Raw genomic sequence first — 24,953 nt, forward strand, 5'->3', positions numbered from 1 at the left:
TGTTATTATTTTGTTTGAAGTGATCACTCTTCGTTAAGTTAGTTATCTCCTAATGGTAATCCTCGTGGCGGTCCAACTAGATTTTAAGTGCCAACTTGGATTTCCTAATGGGATGAGAATAGATTTTTCATTAAATAAATTTAATTAATTAAAAATTTTAAACCCTAAATCTTAGTTAAAAAACTATTCATCTTCCCCCTTTTTTTAGTTATCTTTTTCAGTTGACTAAAAAAGCTATTATCATCAGAATTTTTCATTCACCTACAAAAACAAAAGAAGATTCAATGGAGGGTCCAGGTATGTCTTCTTCACCGACAAATTTATGTTCTAAGACTTAAAATCAAGTGGTTGTCAACAAATTTATGTAATAAGATGAACGACAATGATTGCAGCATGTGAAAACCAAGCCAAAACCTGAAGAAGCAAAGGGTTGCCATTACACCATCTGGAGACTTTCCGAAGGAAAGTCCAGAGGCAATGGAAAAGATCACCATTAGCATCAAGGTGAGTCCATAAACTCGTTTTCGGCCTAATTTATCACCAAGCCAACCAAAGAAAAGCTGTCCAGCTAAAGTTCGGCAAAAGGCCACTCCATTAACAGCAGTTACAATATAAGGAGGCAAAGTTCCAGGCTTTTCAGTAAGTGCATCGGAGTAGTAAATACGACTGAGCAATTTTGTGATAAGAGAGATGCTAAAAAGGTCATAAGCATCAGTGAAGAAACCCATTCCAGCAATCACAATTGTAGTGAAATGATACCATTGTGTCTTTGCTGCAGCCAACGCATTAAGAACTCCAAGTTGGTTTGCCATTTCTGTCTTTTTTTACTTGAAACCAGATCAAATAGGAAACTAACAAAACATAGGAATTTTGGGTTTTCTCTGAATAAACAATCCCATGTCAAATAAAAATGGAAAAAGCCCCAAGTTGAACAAAAGCTGGTACAGTCATTGTAGTTCATCTTATTACATAAATTTATCGACAACCACTTGATTTTAAGTCTTAGAATATTAATTTGTCGGTGAAGAAGACGTACCTAGACCCTCCATTGAATCCTCTTTTGTTTTTGTAGGTGAATAAAAAATTCTTATGATAATAGCTTTCTTAGTCAACTGAAAAAGAAAATTAAAAAAAAGGGGAGATGAAAGGTTTTTTAACTAAGATTTAGGGTTTAAAATTTTTAATTAATTAAATTTATTTAATTAAAAATCTATTCTCATCCCATTAAGAAATCCAAGTTGGCACTTAAAATCTAGTTGGATTGCCACGTAGGATTACCGTTAAGGAGATAACGGAACTTAACGGAAGAGTGATCACTTCGTAACAAAATAATAACATAAGTGACTAAAACGTAACATTTCAAACATAAGTGACTAAAATGTAACCTGAGGCAAACAAAAGTGGCTATTTTTGTAGTTTACCCAAAATTATTTTAGCTTGATTCAAATCCGAATTCAAAAACATGGAGCTCCAAAATATTCAAACCCGAAAATGTGAGCTGAAAAAATCCGAAAAAAACAGATGCTGTCAGTTGTACGCTGATACAACTTTCAATTTCATCTCCAACGGCGATTCCTATCTAGCGCTCGCCTGGGCTCCCCGGGAAAGCGATCGTGGTTCCTCGCTGGCTCGCTCAACCCTGTAAAAGACTTAAACGAAAGACAATTGATTTGAATGCTAAAAGCGTAACCCGAAAGCGACTCCTTCCTTAAGAATCCTCACTTCCTCTGCCAATCATTTTCACAAACACCTTTGCTGCAATATAATTTCAAAATCCCTGAAGTAGTGAAAATCCGACAGTATGCTTGGAAGGTCAATTTTGGAATTACCACGTTGCCGAGGGGCTCCTTGGAGAATACCCAGGCAGATTATGCCCCAGGTAAATTCAACTGTTTTCACTTTCAGTATCAATTTTGGAGTTCCTATGTTCTGTTTTTATAATTGATCCTCTTACGATGCATGGTGAAAATGTAGTGTTCATCACCTTTTATTTATTCAAGAAAGCAATTTTCGACTTCTTCTGGAGAAAATGGTACTCCGAAACCTGAATCGAAGAGTGGGCTTTCAAAATTTGTCCTTGGAACTTCTCTTATTGGTGGTGCTATTTTGGTTGCTTACCAAACTGGATATTTAGAGCAATATGGCGCACGCCCCAAGGTTTCTATTGATTCAACGAAAACTGGTTTTGATGAGAAAGATGAAAAGGATATCCAAGTTGTTTCTTCTCGTGATGAAGAAATAAACAAATTGACTCCTCATGTGGACTTGCCTGAGCAAAAAGCTGCAACTAATATCGATCTTCCTCCTGAGCCTGAAATTTCAAGTGAAACCCAAGGTGAGAACCATTCGAATGTTGAAGATAAGTTGAACGAGATAATTGAAGAAAGCACAACATCTGTACCAGAAAAGGCATTACCTGAATATTCTCAGAACAACTTGTCATCTGCTGATCACAGTGCAGATACCGATGCATCAGCTGAGGGGAATCTTAGAAAGGTTGAGTCTGAAACTGTAACGGCACCGGAGAAGGAAATTCAAGATATTCCATTGGATACCCGATCAAGTGCATCCCTTGGAGAAGAGGAGACAAAAACTGTACCATCTCCTACTACCGGAGTTAAGCTGCAGGTACTCTTTTTTATGCACCCTGTATTGGTACTGATACTGATCGATTCGAGTTATAGATTTTATGAAATTTATGAAATTTTGAAGAATGACTTAAGCATCTATATGCGGATTCCATCTTTATGGTGTAATGCCTATGCTAGTCAATATTATAATATTAAAGAGTGATCAGATGCACTTCAATATGAACTAAACAATATAGGTTACTTTGTTATTCTTATTAAAGTTGTGCTAATCTATTTCTATTGCTCCGCAACTCAATTATGGCAGAAATGCACCTTAGCCAATTGTCATTTGTTTGCCAACAAACACCATTGGCACTTTACGTGTATCTATGCACATTCATATTTCTTTCAATATAATTTACCTGCCATGGAATCTGGCAATATTTTATAATTTTGTGAATGGGTGCATAAAGAAATGTCCCTGGATGCCAAAGAAGCATGGTGCCTTTTCTTGTTTCCTGGGTAGGGCACTGGTTTATATGGAAGTTTCAGTAACAAAGGGACTGAGGCTTAACTGTTGTAACTTGCTAAGCATTGAATCTCTTTGTATAACTTTGCATTTTTTAAACCACAAGTATCAAGTTAAGTGGCAACAATGCTACCAGACTGTTTCTAGGCTTACTGTACATTCCAAAAATTTAATACTGGAAAAATATCATCTTTTTCGCATATACATATACTGCACAGGCTCAATATAACTTGTGGTGTTCCACCGTTGCAGGATGAACCAAGTAAAGGTGCAGAAGTGCTTAGTTTAGGCCCTGAAGAAAGTCAAATAAATTCTGTTTCATCTCTGCATCCCACTATAGAAATATCCTTTGTTCCCCTCATCAGTTTCTCTTCTTAACACCCTACATTTCATGTTGTTTCTGGTTTGTAACTTTTTGGAATAACATCACGTACCATTGTTATTCTTTGTAGGTTGGTCCATGAAACTTCTTAAAAAATTTTCATGTTTTCATTGTCTGAATATTATATACTTTGGAATATACCTTTTATTTATTATGTTCTTCAGCACATTGTTCGTTTAAGGGGGGATAAAAAGTCTGGTTGGAAGGCTTTCTCCACTTTCTGTGGGAATAAATATGCTTATGATTCAGAGGCTGTCCACTGCTTGTGGATACCTAGCTAATGCTTTAGGATGACAAAGAATCACCGCATTTCTTTGTTTAGTTCCTTGGCAAGGGAAGGCTTTATACCAAGGTTTGATCCCCAAAAGCGTAGCTTAGGATTGCAACATTTGAGCAATAAAAAGATTCTTTTATGTGTGTGTTTAAATGGGGAAAAGACTGTCATTTGATGTGGCAAAGAACTTGCATTTCCCTTTTTATGTTCTGGGAAAGAAAAAGCTTAGGGAGGTTTGATCCCCTAAAAAGCGGGCTTAGGATTGCAACATCTGAGGGATTAAAGTTTCTTTTATGCCTGAGCAGCTCCTGTATTCACTTCAAATATAGATATTCATATAGGTATATATGTACATGTACTTATCCATTATTCTATCAGAGTTGATACAAAACAACATTTGGTTTTACTTTGCTGCAGGATAAACCCAGTAAAGATATAGAAGCTCCGAGTTCTCTTCTTGATGCCTATCACCTTGGGGAAAAGGCAGCTGAAGGCTACTTGGCTTCTCTAAACAGCAAATATGAGCAGCTTTCTAAAGAAAAAGAGGTTACTTACATCTCCTACTTTTTGTTTAATACATATGATAAGCAAGAGTGTCAACTAACACTAGGTTTTCATTATTTTTAACACGCTAGGCTTTTGGTACAGCAGTTGAGGAACTTAATGAGGGATATTTATCAAAGGATGGAAAATTAGTTCTTGATTTCCTGCAAGCCATTCATGCTGCTGAAAAGCAGCAAGCTGAGCTGGATGCACGTGCTTTTGCTGAGGAAAAACGAGAATTGAAGGTCTGAAGTTTGAGCACTAGGCTCTGCTACACATCATCTGCCTTCTTAATTTCTGCAGCTTCATTTTGGCCATCGCATACTGTTTGCTAATGTTTTTTTTTTTCTTTCCACTCTCTCTTCAGGAGAAATATGAAAAGGAATTAAGGGATTCAGGAGCCAGGGAACTAATGCGTACAGAAGAGGCAGCTATGTTGGATAAGGTTACAGCTCTTTTCATATTTTCATTGTTTTTACTATGTTATATTTCGTGTGATTGATAGCGAAGCTTTTTGTCATTGCTTTCAGCTCTATGCTTATTGGGTAATTCTAATTTTCTTACATCGCATTGACTAATGCATTCATACTCTGACTTCCTCTTTTCTCTTGCTCTTGCTGTGCAAATCATACAGTAATTTCTTTCATGTTTCATGGTGAAAGAGGGAAAAAATATAAATTTTTCCATCTCTTTTGTGGTACTTGTGTCTTCTGTTTATATAGATATATATTTATATATACTTTGTAAGGGTTTGAAAACATTGATTTTTTTTCTTCATTTTTGAACTATACACATATAATGAATTATTGTCTGTCAAATGAAATCAGCCAGAAGAGGACTTATTTTTCTTGCTGTCCACTTTATGAGTGACACATTTTTGATAACCTGCTTTCTTCTTACCCGCGTGTATCTTTTTCTTTAACCTTGCAACAAAGCCACAATGACTCCCATCTGCACTTTATGCTTAATTCTCCCGGTGAATCCACTTTCTTTTTGTATCCCTAGGACCTGTATGTCAGGACTGAACATGAGGCAGAATGGGTGGGTTGGCACCCTAACACAAACAATTTGATTAAAAGTTGATGGTTCTGTAGTGCTTTATCGCCCATCACATGACAGAAATGGATATGCTAGGTAGTGATTGATAGTTAAAGCTCTATCATTTCACCACTGTAAAGAAAATTTTATCCCATGATATGGAGTTTTATGCAATTTTATCAACCTTATATACTTTGGTTTTCCTGTTTTGTGTGTGACAATGACAAAACGCAATCGTTATTTTATCAGTTTGGAACAACTTGATCTGTTTGTAAGGAATAACAGAAGCCGAAAACTTTGAATTATAGGAAGACCAGTCCCAATCAGTTTCTCTAATTTTTATGCTAGTTAGCAAAATTACATTAGTATTTTTATTAATCAACTTAAGCTATTCTATGATTTTGCAATATGGATTTTGATGAGCATGCTTATTTTGCTGTATTTACCTTGGAAAGTCAATTTCGCTTCGAGATAGAGTATACTCTGGCATCCATATGCCCTTCTGAAGGGTTAAAAGATTAAGTAAAAGAAAAGAGGTAATTATATTATTTTGTGAATTCAATCTTCTATGAATTCGACTTTACCACTTTCAGGAATTGAAGAGAGAAAGAACAAAAGCAGCAGTTGCTATAAAATCCCTACAAGAGAGAATGGAAGAGAAACTCAGGATGGAACTTGAAGAAAAGGTACATAGTTTTATGCTAACAAAGAAGTTCTATAGCATTTTTCCATAACTAATGAACTCAAGCTGTTAAATCTTTGGTTATTGCAGGAAAGAGAAGCTGGAATGAATTTGAAAAATGCACAGGAGCAAGGAAAAGTAGAACTGGTATCTGCAATTGCAAATGAGAAAGCAGCACAGATTGAAAAAATGGCAGAAGCAAATTTTCATGTAAGCTATCTCCTGGTGGAATTCTTTTAATGAAAATATGAACAAAATTAACTTTTCTAGTTTTGAGGAAGAAAACATGAATTGGAAAGTTCCTTTCAGTGTTTTTTGATAGAATATGGAATAAATAAATTTAAAAGTTATGATGCAAGATTTTTCTCATATGATATGTTGGAATATAGAATGTCATGGCTCTACTTTGAGGCATATAGCTTTCAGGGGAAAAAGACAAGCTAAATGTCATGTCATGCATCAATATTTTAGCTTTCAGTTTAACGCAGTATCAACTTTCATGCTTTCTGTTTTCTGCATGGTGATGCTCCATTTGTTTGATAGACATTGTGCATCAGTATATATTATATTTATGTGTGAAAAATGAAACTGTATTTTGTTGAAGATCAAACTCATTAAGTGATCAATGATCACAAGCAAATTAGCTAACCTCTTGTGCAACTTCTTGCTAAAATCAAAGGTTTTGCCATTAAATTTTTCTGAATATTAGCATTTGCTGGAATGTATTGATTTACAATCTAAACAGTTAATAGATTTCCAACGTCACAGAAACCTCAATAAAGTTTAACTAGTACCACCTATTTTGTAGAAGGAAATGAAAGCAAGAATAGTTTCTGATATATGCTTCAAATATTAAAGTACTGTATTAATATATATATATATATTAAAGTACTAAATCAAACATGAAAATTATTTCAGGATCAATGTGCATGTCTAAAGTTAAAAAGAGTAGCCTTCTGAATTGGAAGCTTCTAGTTTATCAGTTACAAACATTAATTTTAAATGTGTTTCTCATTTTCTCATTTTTGTATTTTATTGTTTACTGTTCAGATGAATCTGAATTTGAGAAATACACATGTTATTAACTTCATGCTCAAGTATTCTTTCATACATAGTCTAAAATATTGGTTTATTATTAGCCATTCAACACCATGGATGTGATTAGAGGATCTAAACATGGCCTGAACTATTCTGTTGTAGATAAATGCCTTATGTATGGCATTTTATGCACAATCTGAAGAGGCGCACAAGATTCATTCTATTCACAAGCTTGCTTTGGTACCTTCTCCACCTTAATTCGTTGTTCTTAGTCTCTTTTTTTTTTTTTTTTCTTTTGGAATCTGAGTTATGTTGTATAATGATTGATAGATCTAGTAATAATTCATCTGAACTTGTAAATCATTGTCACATAACTTGAATGTTCTTGGGTCCTACAGGGAGCGCTTGCTCTAGAAGATGCACTTTCCAAAGGATTACCAATCCAAAAAGAAATAGATACTCTATACACCTATCTTGAAGGCTTTGAGAAGGATTCAGTATTAGGTTTGGTCCTTTCATCCCTTCCAGAAGAAACTCGGTACTGTGGAACAGACACTCTACTAGAGTTGAATCAAAAGGCAAGTTGTTTTGTACTTTAAGAAATATATGCCTACTTATTTCTGAATCATTTCAAATGATAAGATCCTTTGGTTACATGGTTGATAGTTTGCCCTTCATAGAATTCTATGCAAGAATTGTATGCGTTACATAGAATCTTAGTTTGTCATGATATTTTTCAAAGAATGGAACAATTTTAAATGCTTTATGGTGACCGGCTAAGAGTATATAGAATCTTAGTTTTTTCCAAAGCCTAAAAGCCGGGAGGATGGCATCATTCACTTGATCCCTTTTAGCTATTTATAAATTTGTGCACTCTTTTCTTCCTCTTATAGCAGCAGCCACAAAGCCCTTGTGTGCGCTGAAAATGGACTGCTTTTATGATTGTTTCATTGTCAATAGCATTTTTCTTTGGCTATGCTAAATAAATTGAACTAAACATGCCCTCACCCTCCTCTTTGTTGTTATCGAATATGCTTCCTATTTGATTAGGATTGGCTTTGCAGTCATTTTTCGATGAGAAGCAAAGAATATGTAGGTTCTTTAGCAGTCAAATTTCCCAAGGTCTGGCTTTTTCAATAATAAATTTCTTCAATATTGAAGGGCGCTTAAGCACTTAGATTCTGGATTGTCAAGGTGAGAGGTTTCTAGCTGAAGCCCCTTCATTGGGAATCTTTACGCTGTAACTGCATTAACAATCGTTGGTTTGCTGAAGTTGGTAAGCTCGGTGCTGTGAAGGGAAGCTGCTAGGAACTGGATTAGTTATCCAGTGGATAAAATATTAAACGAGAAAAAGGGAGAGCAACAATGCTATATGCATCATTTAAAATCAACCCAAAGGAGGTTTGCTTCTCTGTTTCAGAGTTAAGGGTCCATTTGTATTCTAACCCTTATCAACCTGATACCAAAATCCATTAAGGATTTTATGATGGATAGGAATGGAGACTAATCGTCTAAAGATGGACTATAGAGTGGTTTGGTTCAATGGGTCGAACCTGATGAGGATAAGATTGTTAAGAGAAAGAAATGCTTTTGTTTTTGTTTCTTCTTTTACATGCTTGGTCTAATTTTGTGCAAGGAAAGAAAGTATTACTCCTTTTATGTACCACTGCCCACTGGTGCATCTAAGAGGCATTCGCAAATCAGTTACTGGCAGAAATTCCTAAATTGTATTCTGTTTAGCACCTTAGCTATTCCCATGGATACAGGGCCAAATTACAAGCTACGTCTAAGCAGTTTTATGAGTTCATTTCAAAGGTGGACAGGAATACTGCTAGAGCTGCTGAGATTTAGCAATAGATTGATGGTTAATAGTTGTTTTGATCCTTAAGCAATTCTAACAGATGCTGATTCATGACATTCGAAGTAAATTCCGTAGATTACTGTTTGACATATGTTCTTCTTGCAGTTTAATGGCTTGAAAGGAAACCTAAGGCATTTCAGCCTGATTCCACCAGGTGGTGGTGGTATCCTGACGCATTCTTTGGCACATATTGCATCCTGGTTAAAGGTGACAAAAAATGGGATTGACTTTTCACATAATAATAGATCCAAGTCCCTGAAAGAATCTCATGCTTGCCTTTTGACTATCTAATAGGTAAAAGAAGTTGACGAATCTAGTGAAGGGATCGAGAGTATAATCAGTAGAGTTGAAAATTACTTGGCTGAAGGAAAGCTTGTTGAAGCAGCTTCCACTCTTGAGCAAGGTGTCAAAGGTAGCCAAGCGGAGGAGATTATTGGTGATTGGGTGAAACGAGCGAGGAATAGGGCCATCACGGAGCAAGCATTAACAGTACTTCAATCTTATGCTACTTGCATCAGTCTTACCTAATCTCCCAGTCCTGAATATTTGGTTCCCCTCTGGTATGGAACTTTAAAACCTCATTGAATTAGCGGTTAAAGGTAAAGAAATTTTCTGGCTTTCCTTGTCAACATAACGGCAACCATATTGGTCTTTTTGCTTTTGGGAAACCTATATCACGATTTTTTTTTCTTTAAACTGTGTAGATCGTCCCCACGATCCTCCAAATAAAATTTTGGTTTCCATATTTTTTAGAGGCCTTCATTTTGCAAGTAAACTTATGATTATTGTAAACAACAGGCGTTCTATAGAGCCAATTTCTTGTTCTCTTATGAAGATTGTAATAACGATGCATCATTTTCTTGAACATATGTTAGGTGAGAGTTCAGTTTAGTTGATTCATGCAGCTACACTAGGACCAATCCTAGGGATGTGTTGTCTTGGGCAAGGAGGTTTTTCAAATTCGGACCAACTTGGCTCGAATTATTGTTTAATAATAACTATTTTTAGTTTAATCTAAAATATGAATTTCAGAGTTATTAGTTGGATATATACATATACTGATGAGAGAGGGTATTGTAAGCAAACAGATTAGCTAAACAAGACACATGGCATGTTGGTTGCGTTGTTGTATGGTTCTGTGTTTTTAAATGAACGGGTTGGTATATATATATATCGTCTCCTCCACTGTCATTAATTTTGATTTAAGGTGAAATTGTTGAACATGTCCTAATTTTAATTTTAATTTTAATTTTAATAACTACAATATTTTTCGTTGAAACAAAATTTTAAGTTTAATTTATAGCTGGATAACCTTTTCTTTTCTAGAAGTTGACACCACTCTCCGTAAATTGCTTCTTTCTTTTCTCTTAATTTCTGTCAAAAGAAATATTGCTTTAAAAAGTAAGAAAATATATTTTTTTAAAAGTGTAAATGCCAAAAACCTCGTAAAATAATTAAAAATTGACTAAATCTTTCATTAAAAACCACACCTAATTGAACCTTTAAAATAATGAAATACATTAACTTCAAAATAAAATTATGAAACACTTAATCAAGTCTTTGAAATATTGTTTATCATCAAAGCTTTTTGATGGATTGATATGAAAAAATGATAATATGGTAGTAAGTTAGAAATTAAAAGAGAATATTGAAATATTATAAAATTATTAAAGATTACAAAATAATTTATAAAATTTATAAAAAAATATTAAAGAGTTACTAAAATTATTGAAATATTATAGAACTTCTAGAAAATCATATAAAATATAGAAAATTATTAAAAATAGTTATAAAATTATAGAAAAATTATAAAATGAGAAATTATAGAAATTATGAAAATTCTACAAAAAAATTACTACTTTTTGTTTTCCTTATACTATGCTTAGGTCACAAATATATTTTCTTGACGGTTTGCTAAACGAATGAAAAATAAAATTAAAAAAATTAAAAAAAAAAATTCTTTTGGCTAGTCTAAGATGCTGAACAACAAAGTTTGATTTTTGAAAAACACCATCATTTTGGGAATATACACGCGGTAGAAAATTTACGCCAATCAATTGAGATATGGTATGCTACAAGTGAATATTTACGACAATAAATGAATTCTAATTTTAGAATGACTGACCCGTTTAACCTAGTCCATATAATATCTTTTGCAAGAGCTAGAGGAAATGCATTTAAGTAAACGTTTAATGGTATTAATTTATTCAAGGCTTTAATTAATTTCTTTAACTGAGTAATGGTGTACTTAAAAATAAAAAATTATATTTAGTGGGAATAAACAAACATGGCATCACATTGAAGTCCCCAGCCAATGATTGAAAATTGATATATGAAAATGATGGGATTAGTGTGTTAATCAAATGTCACAGCATGGGCCTTTGCCTGGGTTCATTTATGAGTTGAGTCTCAATCATAAATCAAGTTCCATGAAAGAATCTATACCAATAAACAACATTAGGGAGATCATAATATATATTTTGTACCACATCAATGATTTATTGATAATTTCGACATTTGTAACATGCTATTTTTAGCTTAGGAATCTTAATTTACGTGATTTTGAGTTGGAATCAATTTTGATTTTAAAAATGGAGTCCTTTAGTTTGAGTTTAAATTAGGTTAGTTATTTAAGCTTTCAATTGAGCTTTTAAATTATATAATCTCAAATTGATATAATTTAGATTCAACTCATTTATATTTAGATCATTTTAGATTAAAATCATTTTGGTTTTATTTTAAATTTAAATTACTTTGAATTAAAATTATTTTAAACTTACATGGGTTTCAAGTTTGAATTGTTAGTTTTATGATTTAATTAAATTTGACCAGATTCAGTTTTAAGTTGATTAAGTCATATTTTCAAATTCAAGTTAAATTTGATAGCTTAATTGTATCATATTTTAAGTTCTCCTTTAATATTATTGTTTAGGCAACCAAAAATTAAGATGTCTACTGATTTTTTTTAATTTTAAAATTTTAGATTAATAAATTTAATAAATAATTTTCTCTATGTTAATAATCAGATTTAAATTTTATTATTTAAAAATAAAGGAGTAAATTATTAAAATAAAATTAAATTACAAATTTATAAAGAATACATATACTTGTATTATATTTTAATCAAGTAAAAATGTTAATCGAGGACATTTTTATTTTTAGGGTTAAATATAAAATTGGTACAAAAATTGTCCACTTCTCTCAAATTGATACTTATAATTTTTATGTCCCAGATTGGTACCCGAACTTTTTTTCCATCCATGAAATTAGATTGACATCAACAAAAACATGTTTGCTTAGGATTGTAGAGTCAACAACATAAAGTGGACGGAAAAAAGTTGAACAACCAATATGAGAGAAGTGAATGAGTTTAAGTCTCAATTTTATATTTAACCCTATTTTTATGTTTTTAATAAAATATGTAAAGTTTTTAAACTTTTATTTAAACAGTTCAACTAACACTCATTTAATTTTAATATAAATTTTTATAAAAATATTTTTACATAAAATTTTGACAATAATCTCGGAAGTTTTAAAAATTCTTACAATATGACAGCATATGAATGGTGAGTGAAATTAAATTAGGCAAGGGCAACTTGGTCCGTGAAATAAGTTTAGAGACAAAAAGTAATGCATTATTAGAAGGAACTAATTAATGATTAAATTAAAAGAATTGTACTTATTAGGTGTATCTTACTGTCTAGGAGAAGCCTAATTTTGCCTTGACACAATCACAGTATCTATTATTGTTACCACAAAAACAGAATATCCAGTCAATTAAGAGAGAGGACCATTACCCAGGGTTTCTTTTTTGGCTTGCCTAATTTTAAACCTCTTTTCTTTTTTTTGCTTAATCAATATTTATATTTTTATTAATTTGATTAACTTAAATTTCACCAAGAAGAGTTAAATAATTATTTTTTAAACAAGAATATTTATTAAAATATTAATTTTTAATAATATTACTGTAGCAACTCACGAGACAGTCCATGTATATTTCATGCTAACATAAAACTATTTATAAAATATTAAAACAGCAAAAATTCAGAATTTAAATAAAAATTTATAAAAATTCATAATTTTTTAAAAAAAATGGAGTATCGTAGATTGTCATGCTGTAATGTTTAAAAACTAACATTTTACTTCTAAAAAACTAACATTTTAATAAATATTTACGTACAAAAAAATTTGGCTCTTTTGAATGGTTAATGATCAATTCGACTATTTTTAAAAGATTGAAAGTAAAATTTAACTAAAAACCTAATTAGCAAAAATTAAATTTACCATTATATATTTTTAATTACTTTCTTTTCTTTTTCATATTTATTGGTTAGTGGATCATGGTACACAATATTGTAAGATTGGAATGGAATTGTTAAAAATAAAATTAGAAAATTTAAATTTAAATTATTTTCATCGAATGAACCTAAAATTCTCAATTTAACCAAATAATTTTAATGACCGAAATTCAATTTAATTTACACGCAATTTATCATTAATTAAAGTTGTTTGCATTTACATTACACATTCTAAATATTAGAGGGCAAATTATACAAATGATCATTTAATTATATTCATCATCTAATTTTAAAAATTTTAATTTTAACACCAATGTATGAATTCGTTCTGTTTTGATCACCGCCATTAAATTGATTACGTAACATCTTTTTCTAACTAATATAATAACACATTTAGTCATCAATACTTTCATATTCTATCGATTTGATCTTAACTCTAAATAATTCAATAAATTTAATCCTTCACATTTACAAATTTTATCAATTTGATTCTCAAACTTCCTAACCAAAGTTTTCAACTTTTAAAATAGAGGTATTCCACATCTATTAATTGTTTTATTTATGGTTGAAATTATCTAATTCGATACATAACCCTTTTATTTTATATTTTAAGAAGTTAGTGTTAGAAATTAACTAAACACCATTAAAAATAATAGAAAATATAAATTTTAGAATTATAATATATAATAATAATATATAAATAATTTAATATTTTTAAAAGTAATTCTTCACCCGACTAGCATAATTTTAGTTTTTAATTAATTTGGTAAATAATTTGACACTAAATTAGATTAATAGTTATACACATTGCTTATTGTGGATTTAAAATTAAAAGCAAATAATTAACAATAAATAGAACAAATAGTAATCTCTTAATTAGTTTATAAAATAAAAAATCATTATCAATGTAACAAACGGACATTCAATTAATTCTTTTACATTTTTTCTTGTGAAAATTAAATGTTCATAATTTTTCTTATATAATTATTGATTGAACAACTGGATTTTTCCATGACATATTTTTAAGCCTCAATTTCCAATTTGAAGAACCAACTTGAGGGCTATTTCTAAGTATCTTGATGGGAATATCATATTGTTATCAATAGTAAATCTAAATTATTTTTAAAAGGTTTTCCATTTGCTTTTGTCAAAATTTTGTGAATCAAAGTGTTATAAAATATTATATTTAGAAGAAGACTAATGAGAAAAAGAAAAGCCAATAAAGTTTCAAGATAAACTCATTGGTATCAAGAATTGACTTGGCAAATGGCTCGTTAGTTTCTTTTCTTTTTTTGCGTTTTATAAATTTACAGATGTGAAATGTCTCTATTTTAAAACCTGAAAGCTTTGAGTAGAAAGTCTGAGGATTAAATTATAGAATTTGTAAATGTGAAGGGTTAAATTTATTGAATTATTTGGAAGTAGTATCTAATTGATAGAATATGTAAGTATTGAAAACTAAATGTGTTATTCTACTAGTTAGAAAAAAGCTTTCAATTAACTGCGAGCGACTAAAACAGAAATAAATTCAAATATTAGTATCTAAATTGAAAAGATTTAAGATTAGATGGGGACACAAACATAATTGGGATGCGTGGATAATTTTAATTCATGTTAGAAAATTATTCGAATTATGAACGTTACAAAAGCCGAGCTCAGAATACAAGAAGCCAAGCTGAGCCGAGCCGAGCCGAAAAGTAGACCCTTCAAGTTGTCGGTGGTTCACTGAAAGCGTCGGCTGTAACTGTAAGTGAGCTGATTTAAAAAGGAAAAGGAAAAATTAGAACAGAGAGAAAAAGTAGAAGAACAAATATAAAATATGTATATATAGGAGTATTTATCTTTTCATCATTTCTCTAGTTATTGTTTTTCTCATATCAAATCAAGAATTGATTAATTGTTCTCTCTTTAAAGGTTTGCTTCTCTACATTTCTTTTTTTAATTCTTTGCATCGAGTTTTGATTCTTTAATTCTTTCTTTAATTCTTTAATTTAGTGGAAAACGATTCATTTCAGTTTTCTGTTTTCTCTCCTAATGAAAAGAAAAAAAATCAGAGTCTTGGAAATGTGATTCATTTCTCGATTCGTTTTCTTTCGTTTTAGTTTACTAGTATTAGCTGCATTGGATTTTTGCTCTTTCGAGATACACTTATTGTTGAATTATGATGATTTATGCTTGATCTGGATTTGATTGATAAATTTCTATTTCGGTTACTGTTTGGCAGGAGATTTTAATGTTTTGACGACGCGTAGTGGCTGAATCTGGAGAGGGGCTAAGTTTTTTCTTAGATTCAGCGAATCTTGCACTAAAGAAGCAAAGCTGGCAGCGACACTCGCTTGGCGGTTTGCTGCTAACAATAGCAGCGGCCTTCCTGTTAATGATATGGTATGTTTCTAGTTTTTAGACTTCAGTCTTTGGATAATTTAGCATTAAGGGTATGGATTGTGAATTTATGATATTTTCCAATTATGAAGTTTAGGTGGTCTTTTTTCTACTGTATTTAGATCTCATTTTGCAGTCATTGGTAATAAATAAATGCATCCTTTTAGTAGATAATTTGTTTCTTTAAGCTGGGAAAACAGTGTATCTGGCGGCGATCATTTGGAAATGCAATTCAATAGTGATAAAATCTGAAAAAAATTTGAATGATGAGACCCCAAAATTTTATTGTAATGTGTTGGTTGAATGCCTTTTTCTCTTTTTGGAAATATATTTATACTGATATTTAAGATCTGATGTTCTAACATGCTAGCTTGGATTAATGCTGTCAGTTGGCTCCATTTCTTTTAAAGTTTCCCTTTTCCATAGAGATCAGTCTAGAGATATATGCTTAGTGATGCTTCTGTCGCTGTATTCTCTGATTTTCTCCAACTACCATATGGTAGGTAATTGGTATTATTGGAGTCTCCAAGACCACAAACTCCCCCCTCCCCCTTCTCTTTGACCCACTCATCTCTGAAAAAGAAAAAAAATGGGGAAATGAAATACTAAATGTATATGTCAACTTCATCTAACCCCTGAAATTATCATCAGGGATGTGAGTTACCTAAATACCCTTGGATCTGATTTCTCTAATGCTTGTCTTGTATATGTTCTCTATATCTTGTTGTAGCTTCTTATGGTCATCGTATATTATGTTTTTTTCTTTCACATGGCTAGTTCAATGTGGAGAATGTCTAGTTGTAAGCATTTTACATCATTACATTCCTATGTCTATGGTTGCAGGAAAAAAATGGGGATGGCAAACTTCAAGATTCGGAGCTCCCAACTCCACATTCAGTTATGAAAATGGGTTTGAGGTTGGTTTATGCTTTATTATTTGTAAATATTGTGCAAGGATAGGAGGAACATTGCAGCATGAAGAACCGAGCATATGTGATTAAGTAATTCTTTGCTTGGAGTCGTTTACTAAATTTGGAACAGACTAAATTTTCTGTACAAAAACAGCATAAAGTTTCTCCTTTTTGGCAATGATAGCATACTGTTTAGCTAACTACTTATGTTGTCATTCTAGCTTCCGCACAGAATATATATGTTGCCTTCCTTTGGTATTTTCAGTGAATTTGACTAGGGTTTTATGGTCATAGCCTCATAGGTCTCATTATTCCACTATTTGGCTGCTTTCATTGTGCTTCCATAAGCCTCTTTTTTTTTTTGCTGCTCCTCATGGGTTGTAACTGATAGTATCTGCTTTGGTATCAATCCCCTGGTGTCCATGATAATATCTATATTCTCCCATTCTCTGGTGATCTCTATGATTATTAGCTGTTATAATTCTATCTTGACCATCTCATGGCCTAAAACTAGGGATCGTACAAGTAGCATGGAGGATCCAGATGGGACATTGGCAAGTGTTGCAAAATGCATCGAACAGTTGCGGCAGAGTTCCTCATCTTTACAAGAGAAAGAGCATTCCTTAAGGCAATTGCTAGAACTCATTGACACACGTGAAAATGCCTTCAGTGCTGTTGGTTCTCACTCTCAGGCAGTTCCAGTTCTTGTCTCTCTTCTCCGATCAGGATCACTTGGAGTGAAGATTCAAGCTGCAACTGTTTTAGACTCACTCTGTAAGGAGAATGAACTAAGGGTTAAAGTCTTGCTTGGGGGCTGCATACCACCATTGCTCGGTCTCCTCAAGTCCAGCTCTGCAGAAGGACAAATTGCAGCAGCTAAGACCATCTATGCTGTTTCACAAGGGGGTACAAAGGATCATGTTGGATCAAAGATTTTTTCAACTGAAGGAGTTGTGACAGTGCTTTGGAAGCAGCTACAGAATGGGCTCAAGACAGGAGACTTGGTTGATAACTTATTGACTGGAGCCTTAAAAAACCTTGCAAGCAGCACAGAGGGATTTTGGTCGGCGACAGTACAGGCTGGAGGAATTGATATACTTGTAAAGTTGCTCACAACCAGACGGTCAAGCACTCAAGCTAATGTCTGCTTTCTTCTTGGGTATATGATAATGGAGGATGCATCTGTTTGTTCTAAGGTATTGGCTGCTGAAGCTACAAAAGAATTGCTTAAAATATTAGGACCTGATAATGAAGCCTCCGTTAGAGCTGAGGCTGCAGGCGCCGTTAAGTCTCTCTCTGCTCAGTGCAAAGAAGCTAGACGGGAAATAGCTAGTCTCAATGGTATTCCTGCTTTAATAAACGCTACTATAGCTCCTTCAAAAGAATTCATGCAAGGTGAGTATGCCCAAGCATTACAGGAGAATGCTATGTGTGCTTTGGCCAACATTTCTGGTGGTTTATCATATGTCATCTCTAGCCTCGGTCAAAGCCTTGAGTCATGTTCTTCACCTGCTCAGACTGCTGACACACTTGGGGCTTTAGCTTCAGCTTTAATGATTTATGACAGGAAAGCAGAATCCACTAGAGCATCAGATCCTCTGGGTATTGAGCAGACTTTAGTTAATCAGTTCCAACCTGGCTTACCATACCTTGTGCCAGAACGTACAATAGAAGCCCTAGCCAGTTTGTATGGGAATACCATCCTCTCAATTAAACTTGTGAATTCTGATGCAAAAAGGTTACTTGTTGGATTGATCACCATGGCAACCAACGAAGTCCAGGAAGAGCTTATAAGAGCTCTCCTTGCTCTTTGCAACAATGAAGTCAGTCTATGGCGTGCACTTCAAGGCCGTGAAGGTGTTCAGCTGTTGATATCACTTCTTGGCCTTTCATCAGAACAACAGCAAGAATGTTCAGTTGCACTGCTTTGCCTTCTATCTGATGAAAATGATGAAAGTAAGTGGGCCATTACTGCTGCTGGTGGCATTCCTCCACTCGTTCAAATTCTGGAAACTGGTTCTATGAAGGCTAAGGAAGACTCGGCATTGATCCTGAAGAATCTTTGCAATCACAGTGAAGATATACGTGCATGTGTTGAAAGTGCTGATGCTGTTCCTGCACTATTATGGCTGCTCAAGAATGGAAGCCCAAATGGGAAAGAAATTGCAGCAAAGACTTTGAACCATTTAATTCATAAATCTGATACAGCTACTATCAGCCAGCTGAGTGCATTATTAACCAGTGACCTACCGGAATCTAAAGTATATGTTTTGGATGCTTTGAGAAGTATGCTTTCAGTTGTCCCCTTCCATGATATGTTGCGTGAAGGTAGTGCTGCAAGTGATGCCATGGAGACCATGATTAAAATATTGAGCTCAACTAAGGAAGAAACTCAGGCGAAGTCTGCATCAGCTTTAGCTGGGATATTTGAATCCAGGAAGGACTTTCGTGAAAGTAAAATTGCTGTAAAAACTCTTTGGTCAGTGATGAAGCTGCTAAATGTTGAATCTGGAAACATCTTAGTAGAGTCCTGTCACTGCCTTGCTACAATATTTCTTTCAATTAAGGAGAACCGGGGTGTTGCTGCCGTTGCTCGAGATGCAATGGCTCCCTTAGTTGCACTTGCTGACTCTTCAGTTCTTGAAGTTGCGGAGCAGGCTGTTTGTGCCCTATCAAATCTTATGTTGGATACAGAAATATCAGATACGGCAATTGCTGAACAAATTATTCTGCCTTCTACTCGGATTTTACGTGAAGGAACTCTTTCTGGGAAGACTCATGCAGCAGCAGCAATAGCACGCCTGCTCCATTCAAGACGAGTTGATTATGCCATAACTGATTGTGTGAACCGTGTTGGATCTGTTCTTGCTCTAGTTTATTTTCTAGAATCTGCCAGAGTTGGATCTGTTGCCATAGGAGAGGCACTAGATGCACTTGCTATTCTGTCTAGATCAGAAGTGGTTGGTAGTCAAATAAAACCCACATGGGCAGTTTTAGCTGACTTTCCAAAAAGCATAACTCCAATAGTTTTGACTATTTCTGATGCAACACCCTTGTTACAGGATAAAGCTATTGAGATACTGTCACGACTTTGCTGTGATCAACCAGTTGTTCTAGGAGATGCTGTTGCTAGTGCTTCTGATTGCATATCATCAATTGCTAGAAGGGTGATTAGTTCCCCTAACTTAAAGGTCAAAATCGGGGGCACTGCACTTCTGATATGTGCAGTAAAAGTTAATCACCAAAGAGTGGTGGAAGATCTCAATCAATCAAATTCTTCTAACTATCTAATTCAATCACTTGTTGCAATGCTGGTATCTGGAGAGTCGTCCTTGGCAAATTTGCATAGTGGTGATCAGGATGCCATTAGCATCTGTAGGCATGCTAAAGAAGAAGCCAGGAATGGGGAATCAGATGCAGGCACAGCAGTTATTTCTGGTACCAATTTGGCTATATGGCTACTTTCTGTTATTGCTTGTCATAATGAAAAGAGTAAAACTGCAATAATGGAGGCTGGAGCAGTTGAAGTTGTCACCGAGAGAATCTCTAAACGATCTTCCCAATATGCTCAGGTATTTAGTCTTTTTGTTTTTAATTATTCATTTAAAATAGTGTTGATAAGAATAAAATATATGGTGCATATAGTGATATATAAAATTTATTGATATTTTTCCTTGTCCGTCTGTCCAATTGTGGTTATGCTCCTTCTGTCCTCATTTTAGTAAAACTGTTTCCATCATCTGGCATTGCAGATTGATTTTAAGGAAGATAACAGCATATGGATTTGTGCATTATTGCTAGCAATCTTATTTCAAGATAGAGATATCATTCGCGCGCATCCAACAATGAAATCTATACCAGTTCTGGCAAATTTAGTGAAGTCAGAGCTATCGGCGAACAGATATTTTGCTGCACAAGCATTATCCAGTTTAGTCTGTAATGGTAGCAGAGGGACTCTTCTATCTGTTGCAAATTCAGGGGCTGCTGGTGGGCTTATCTCCTTGCTTGGCTGTGATGATGTTGATATACAAGAACTTCTGGACTTGTCTGAAGAGTTTGCTTTGGTACGCTACCCAGATCAAGTTGGTCTTGAGAGGTTATTTAGAGTTGAAGACATTAGGGTTGGTGCTGCTTCTCGAAAAGCAATACCTGCCCTTGTTGATCTCCTTAAGCCAATTCCTGATCGTCCTGGTGCACCTTTTCTGGCACTCGGGCTTCTGACTCAGCTTGGAAAAGACTGTCCATCAAATAAGATTGTCATGGTGGAGTCAGGGGCTTTAGAAGCACTGACTAAGTATCTTTCTTTGGGTCCTCAAGATGCAACCGAGGAAGCTGCTACAGATCTATTAGGTATTTTATTTACCAGTGCTGAAATTCGAAGACATGAGGCTGCATTTGGAGCTGTTAGCCAACTTTTAGCAGTTTTACGTCTTGGAGGAAGAGCTGCTAGATATAGTGCTGCTAAAGCCCTTGAAAGCCTATTCTCTGCGAACCATATCAGAAATGCTGAGAGTGCCCGACAAGCTGTTCAACCCTTGGTCGAGATTCTTAATACTGGAATGGAGAGAGAGCAGCATGCTGCTATTGCAGCATTAGTTAGGTTGTTGAGTGAAAATCCTTCTAAAGCCCTTGCGGTTGGAGATGTTGAAATGAATGCAGTGGATGTTCTTTGCAGAATCCTTTCATCAAATTGTTCAATGGAACTGAAGGGAGATGCTGCTGAGCTATGTTGTGTTCTTTTTGGAAATATAAGAATCAGGTCCACTATGGCTGCAGCTCGTTGTGTTGAGCCTCTAGTGTCTCTCCTTGTATCTGAGTTCAGTCCTGCTCAGCATTCAGTTGTCCGTGCATTAGATAAACTTGTAGATGATGAGCAACTGGCAGAACTAGTTGCCGCACATGGTGCTGTAGTACCACTTGTTGGCCTTTTATATGGTAACAACTACATGCTTCATGAAGCTATCTCAAGAACTCTTGTAAAGTTAGGGAAAGACAGGCCTGCTTGTAAGATGGAAATGGTCAAACTTGGAGTAATTGACAGCATACTTGATATCTTTCATGAAGCACCAGATTTCCTGTGTGCTGCTTTTGCAGAATTGCTACGAATACTGACAAATAATGCTACCATCACTAAAGGACCATCTGCTGCGAAGCTAGTTGAACCCCTTTTTCAATTGCTGTCTGTACCCGAATTTGGACCTGATGGACAGCATAGCGCTTTACAAGTCCTTGTAAATGTTCTGGAGCATCCACAGTGTCGTGCTGGTTATACACTGACCTCTCACCAAGCTATAGAGCCACTTATCCCACTTCTTGATTCTCCAGCTCCAGCAGTTCAGCAGTTGGCAGCGGAGCTTCTATCACATCTGCTCTTGGAAGAACATCTTCAGAAGGATGCAGTGACACAGCAAGTAATCGGTCCCCTTATAAGAATTCTTGGTTCTGGTATACATACCTTGCAACAGAGAGCTGTGAAGGCACTTGTTAGCATTGCACTAATATGGCCAAATGAAATTGCAAAAGAGGGTGGTGTCTGCGAGCTGTCGAAGGTGATATTGCAAGCTGATCCTCTGCTCCCACATGCTTTATGGGAATCAGCTGCTTCTGTTTTAGCTAGCATCCTTCAATTCAGTTCTGAATTTTATTTGGAAGTTCCTGTTGCTGTTTTGGTAAGGTTGCTCCGTTCTGGCTCCGAGGGCACTGTGATTGGTGCACTGAATGCTCTTCTGGTATTAGAAAGTGATGACGGAACCAGTGCTGAAGCAATGGCTGAAAGTGGTGCCATAGAGGCTCTCTTAGAGCTTCTCAGATCTCATCAGTGTGAGGAAACAGCTGCAAGACTGTTGGAAGTATTACTCAATAATGTAAAGATTAGAGAAACAACGGCAATTAAAACTGCAATTGTACCATTATCCCAGTATCTCTTGGATCCACAAACCCAAGCTCAGCAGGCAAGGTTACTGGCAACATTGGCTCTTGGTGACCTTTTCCAGAAAGAGACACTCGCTCGAAGTGCTGATGCAGTTTCAGCTTGCCGTGCTCTTGTTAATGTGCTTGAAGACCAACCAACAGAAGAAATGAAAGTGGTAGCTCTATGTGCTTTGCAAAATCTTGTAATGCACAGCCGATCAAATAAGAGAGCAGTGGCTGAGGCTGGTGGCGTTCAGGTTGTATTGGATCTAATAGGTTCAAGTGATCCAGAGACATCCGTTCAAGCTGCAATGTTTGTGAAACTTCTATTTTCTAACCATACCATTCAAGAGTATGCTTCTAGTGAAACGGTCAGGGCCATAACTGGTAAGCTCCACAACTCTGTTGGACTTTAGTTTATGTGGATGGCTAATATGAGAAATCACTTAAAAGCATGTCTGGTTTACGAAAGTTTCTGTTCTCATGCCTACTGTAACATTTTAAAAGAACCTCTTTCATAATGGTTACCCTTGTTAATGTCAGTGTCTTGGCTCATTTTATGCTTCCATTTTGCTGGTAATTCTGAGGGCTCCATCATTGATTGAGGGTACTTCTGGTTGTGGACATACCTCCTTAAAGGGTTTCTGTTATCCCCATTCCATATCGCTTATATTGAACAGAGTTGCAGAACACAAAAGTGATTTACTGATGAAATACTTGCAACTCAATTCTTTCTGTTCTTTCATAGTCCATGAATGTTGCCCTGCAGCTGAACTGAATTAGCTGGATGGTAAATTGTCTGCTTTTAGACCCATTTATTGCCTGTGTGAACAATATTGACTGTGCTTGTGTGTTTATATGCACCTAGTTTTCAAAATCATGTGCTAGGAAGAAGTGACAAACAACATACATTGTTCAAAGACCCACTTATTGAATTAATTTGTTTTTCTTTTCTCAATTTGGTTTATGATGGTATTGCTAATCCATTTTTCTTTATATAACCTTTCCATGCAAGCTTTTGATTCTCTCCTTCAGTAACATCTATCAATATCTTGCAGCTGCTATTGAGAAGGACTTATGGGCCACTGGAGCTGTGAATGAGGAGTATCTAAAAGCTCTGAACTCTTTATTTAGCAACTTTCCACGTTTGAGAGCAACTGAGCCTGCTACACTCAGCATTCCCCATTTGGTTACATCACTCAAAACAGGTTCTGAGGCAACTCAAGAAGCTGCTTTGGATGCTCTGTTTCTACTCAGGCAAGCTTGGTCGGCTTGCCCAGCTGAAGTTTCTAGAGCTCAGTCAGTTGCTGCTGCAGATGCAATCCCATTGCTGCAGTACTTGATCCAATCTGGCCCACCTAGATTTCAGGAGAAGGCAGAATTTCTGTTGCAATGCTTGCCCGGGACATTGGTGGTGATAATCAAGCGTGGCAACAATATGAAGCAATCAGTAGGGAACCCTAGTGTTTTCTGCAAACTTACACTTGGCAACACTTCTCCTCGGCAAACCAAAGTAAGATGCTTTATCCTTCTCCATCCTGTGTGTCCAACTGTGATTTGATATGAGGAACTTTTCTTTCTGAATTTTTGGTTATCACCTAATTATTTGGTAGAACTAAAAGATTAGTCATGTATGGTAACATGAGATTTTGGTAGCCTGTATATTCCCACACTTTTTCAGCTGCGCAGCTCCTTTAGTCCTCATAACTAGTTTCCTCAAAAGGATACACAAATTTGCTGATGTTTGGTTTCGAATCTCTTAACCAACTCGTGAAGAGTTATGATCAAAATGAAAGGGGATGTTTCTAGTTATAATATCTTCAAGCTTTCTTGGTTGTGAATCACTCGAACAAATTTTAGTCTATTTGTGCTGGTCTGAAAATTACTTGAAAACATTCTCCGCTTTGATCTCTCTCCACCTTCTGTTATTTGTGGCATCCTATCTTATCTTTTGGTTGTTAGGTTGTATCGACTGGCCCTAATCCTGAGTGGGACGAAAGTTTTGCATGGACTTTTGAGAGTCCTCCAAAAGGCCAGAAGTTGCACATATCTTGCAAGAATAAGAGCAAAATGGGGAAGGTAAGCATATCACTTGTTTGTTTGTGTTTTTTTTTTCAAGAGAATGTTGTATTCATTTTAGTTTCCCTCATTTTCTTTTTTCACGTCAACAGAGTTCCTTCGGAAAAGTTACTATCCAGATTGATCGGGTTGTAATGCTCGGAGCTGTTTCAGGTGAGTATACCTTATTGCCGGAAAGTAAAACTGGGCCCTCACGGAATTTGGAAATAGAATTCCAGTGGTCTAACAAAGAATGTCAAAGTTGATTATTTTTTTATGCAAATAGAAAATTTTGAGGGTGGGGGAGATGATTATAATGATCAATTTGGACACCTCCTTTTTCTTTCTGTCTTTTCTTTTTCCCCTTTTCAGTGTAAATATTCTACAGAGATTTTAAGTCTTTAAAATAGTCATCTGTGAAATGTATTCTTTTTTAATCTGATTTTCTTACATATGGATGCAAAGCTGTTTTGCTTT

General features: G+C 34.9%; 3 protein-coding genes across 3 annotated transcripts; 2 read left to right on the forward strand and 1 right to left on the reverse strand.

The window, feature by feature from the left end:
• Positions 1–257: 257 nt before the first annotated feature.
• Positions 258–812, reverse strand: LOC105762117 (probable inorganic phosphate transporter 1-4). Its single transcript, XM_012580025.1, has 2 exons — positions 415–812; positions 258–261 (listed from the first exon to the last, which is right to left on the reverse strand). The coding sequence occupies exons 1-2, from the start codon at positions 810–812 to the stop codon at positions 258–260; spliced, it is 402 nt and encodes a 133-aa protein (XP_012435479.1).
• Positions 813–1,483: 671 nt separating this feature from the next.
• LOC105763683 (MICOS complex subunit MIC60) lies at positions 1,484–9,784 on the forward strand. Its single transcript, XM_012582000.2, has 11 exons — positions 1,484–1,879; positions 1,975–2,628; positions 4,173–4,301; positions 4,391–4,543; positions 4,666–4,743; positions 5,930–6,022; positions 6,109–6,228; positions 7,219–7,296; positions 7,455–7,634; positions 9,023–9,124; positions 9,212–9,784. Exons 1-11 carry the CDS (start codon positions 1,802–1,804, stop codon positions 9,443–9,445), a joined length of 1,899 nt encoding a protein of 632 aa, XP_012437454.1. The 5' UTR covers positions 1,484–1,801; the 3' UTR covers positions 9,446–9,784.
• Positions 9,785–14,982: 5,198 nt separating this feature from the next.
• Positions 14,983–24,926, forward strand: LOC105763684 (protein CELLULOSE SYNTHASE INTERACTIVE 1). Its single transcript, XM_012582001.2, has 8 exons — positions 14,983–15,129; positions 15,440–15,600; positions 16,441–16,514; positions 17,023–20,080; positions 20,261–22,805; positions 23,477–23,931; positions 24,381–24,497; positions 24,590–24,926. The coding sequence occupies exons 2-8, from the start codon at positions 15,598–15,600 to the stop codon at positions 24,740–24,742; spliced, it is 6,405 nt and encodes a 2,134-aa protein (XP_012437455.1). The 5' UTR covers positions 14,983–15,129; positions 15,440–15,597; the 3' UTR covers positions 24,743–24,926.
• Positions 24,927–24,953: the final 27 nt, after the last annotated feature.

Source organism: Gossypium raimondii, chromosome 12 (genome assembly GCF_025698545.1).
Source record: "Gossypium raimondii isolate GPD5lz chromosome 12, ASM2569854v1, whole genome shotgun sequence".
Lineage (NCBI taxonomy): Eukaryota > Viridiplantae > Streptophyta > Magnoliopsida > Malvales > Malvaceae > Gossypium > Gossypium raimondii.

What these genes read in the sequence shown, in the direction of transcription:
- LOC105762117 (XM_012580025.1), bottom strand. Translation starts at nt 812, where the DNA reads ATGGCAAACCAACTTGGAGTTCTTAATGCGTTGGCTGCAGCAAAGACA.
- LOC105763683 (XM_012582000.2), top strand. Translation starts at nt 1,802, where the DNA reads ATGCTTGGAAGGTCAATTTTGGAATTACCACGTTGCCGAGGGGCTCCT. An exon ending in AGGCAGCTATGTTGGATAAG is followed by an intron (nt 4,744 to 5,929) that starts GTTACAGCTCTT and finishes TACCACTTTCAG; the next exon opens with GAATTGAAGAGAGAAAGAAC. An exon ending in GGATGGAACTTGAAGAAAAG is followed by an intron (nt 6,023 to 6,108) that starts GTACATAGTTTT and finishes TGGTTATTGCAG; the next exon opens with GAAAGAGAAGCTGGAATGAA.
- LOC105763684 (XM_012582001.2), top strand. An exon ending in AACGGTCAGGGCCATAACTG is followed by an intron (nt 22,806 to 23,476) that starts GTAAGCTCCACA and finishes AATATCTTGCAG; the next exon opens with CTGCTATTGAGAAGGACTTA. An exon ending in CTTCTCCTCGGCAAACCAAA is followed by an intron (nt 23,932 to 24,380) that starts GTAAGATGCTTT and finishes TTTGGTTGTTAG; the next exon opens with GTTGTATCGACTGGCCCTAA.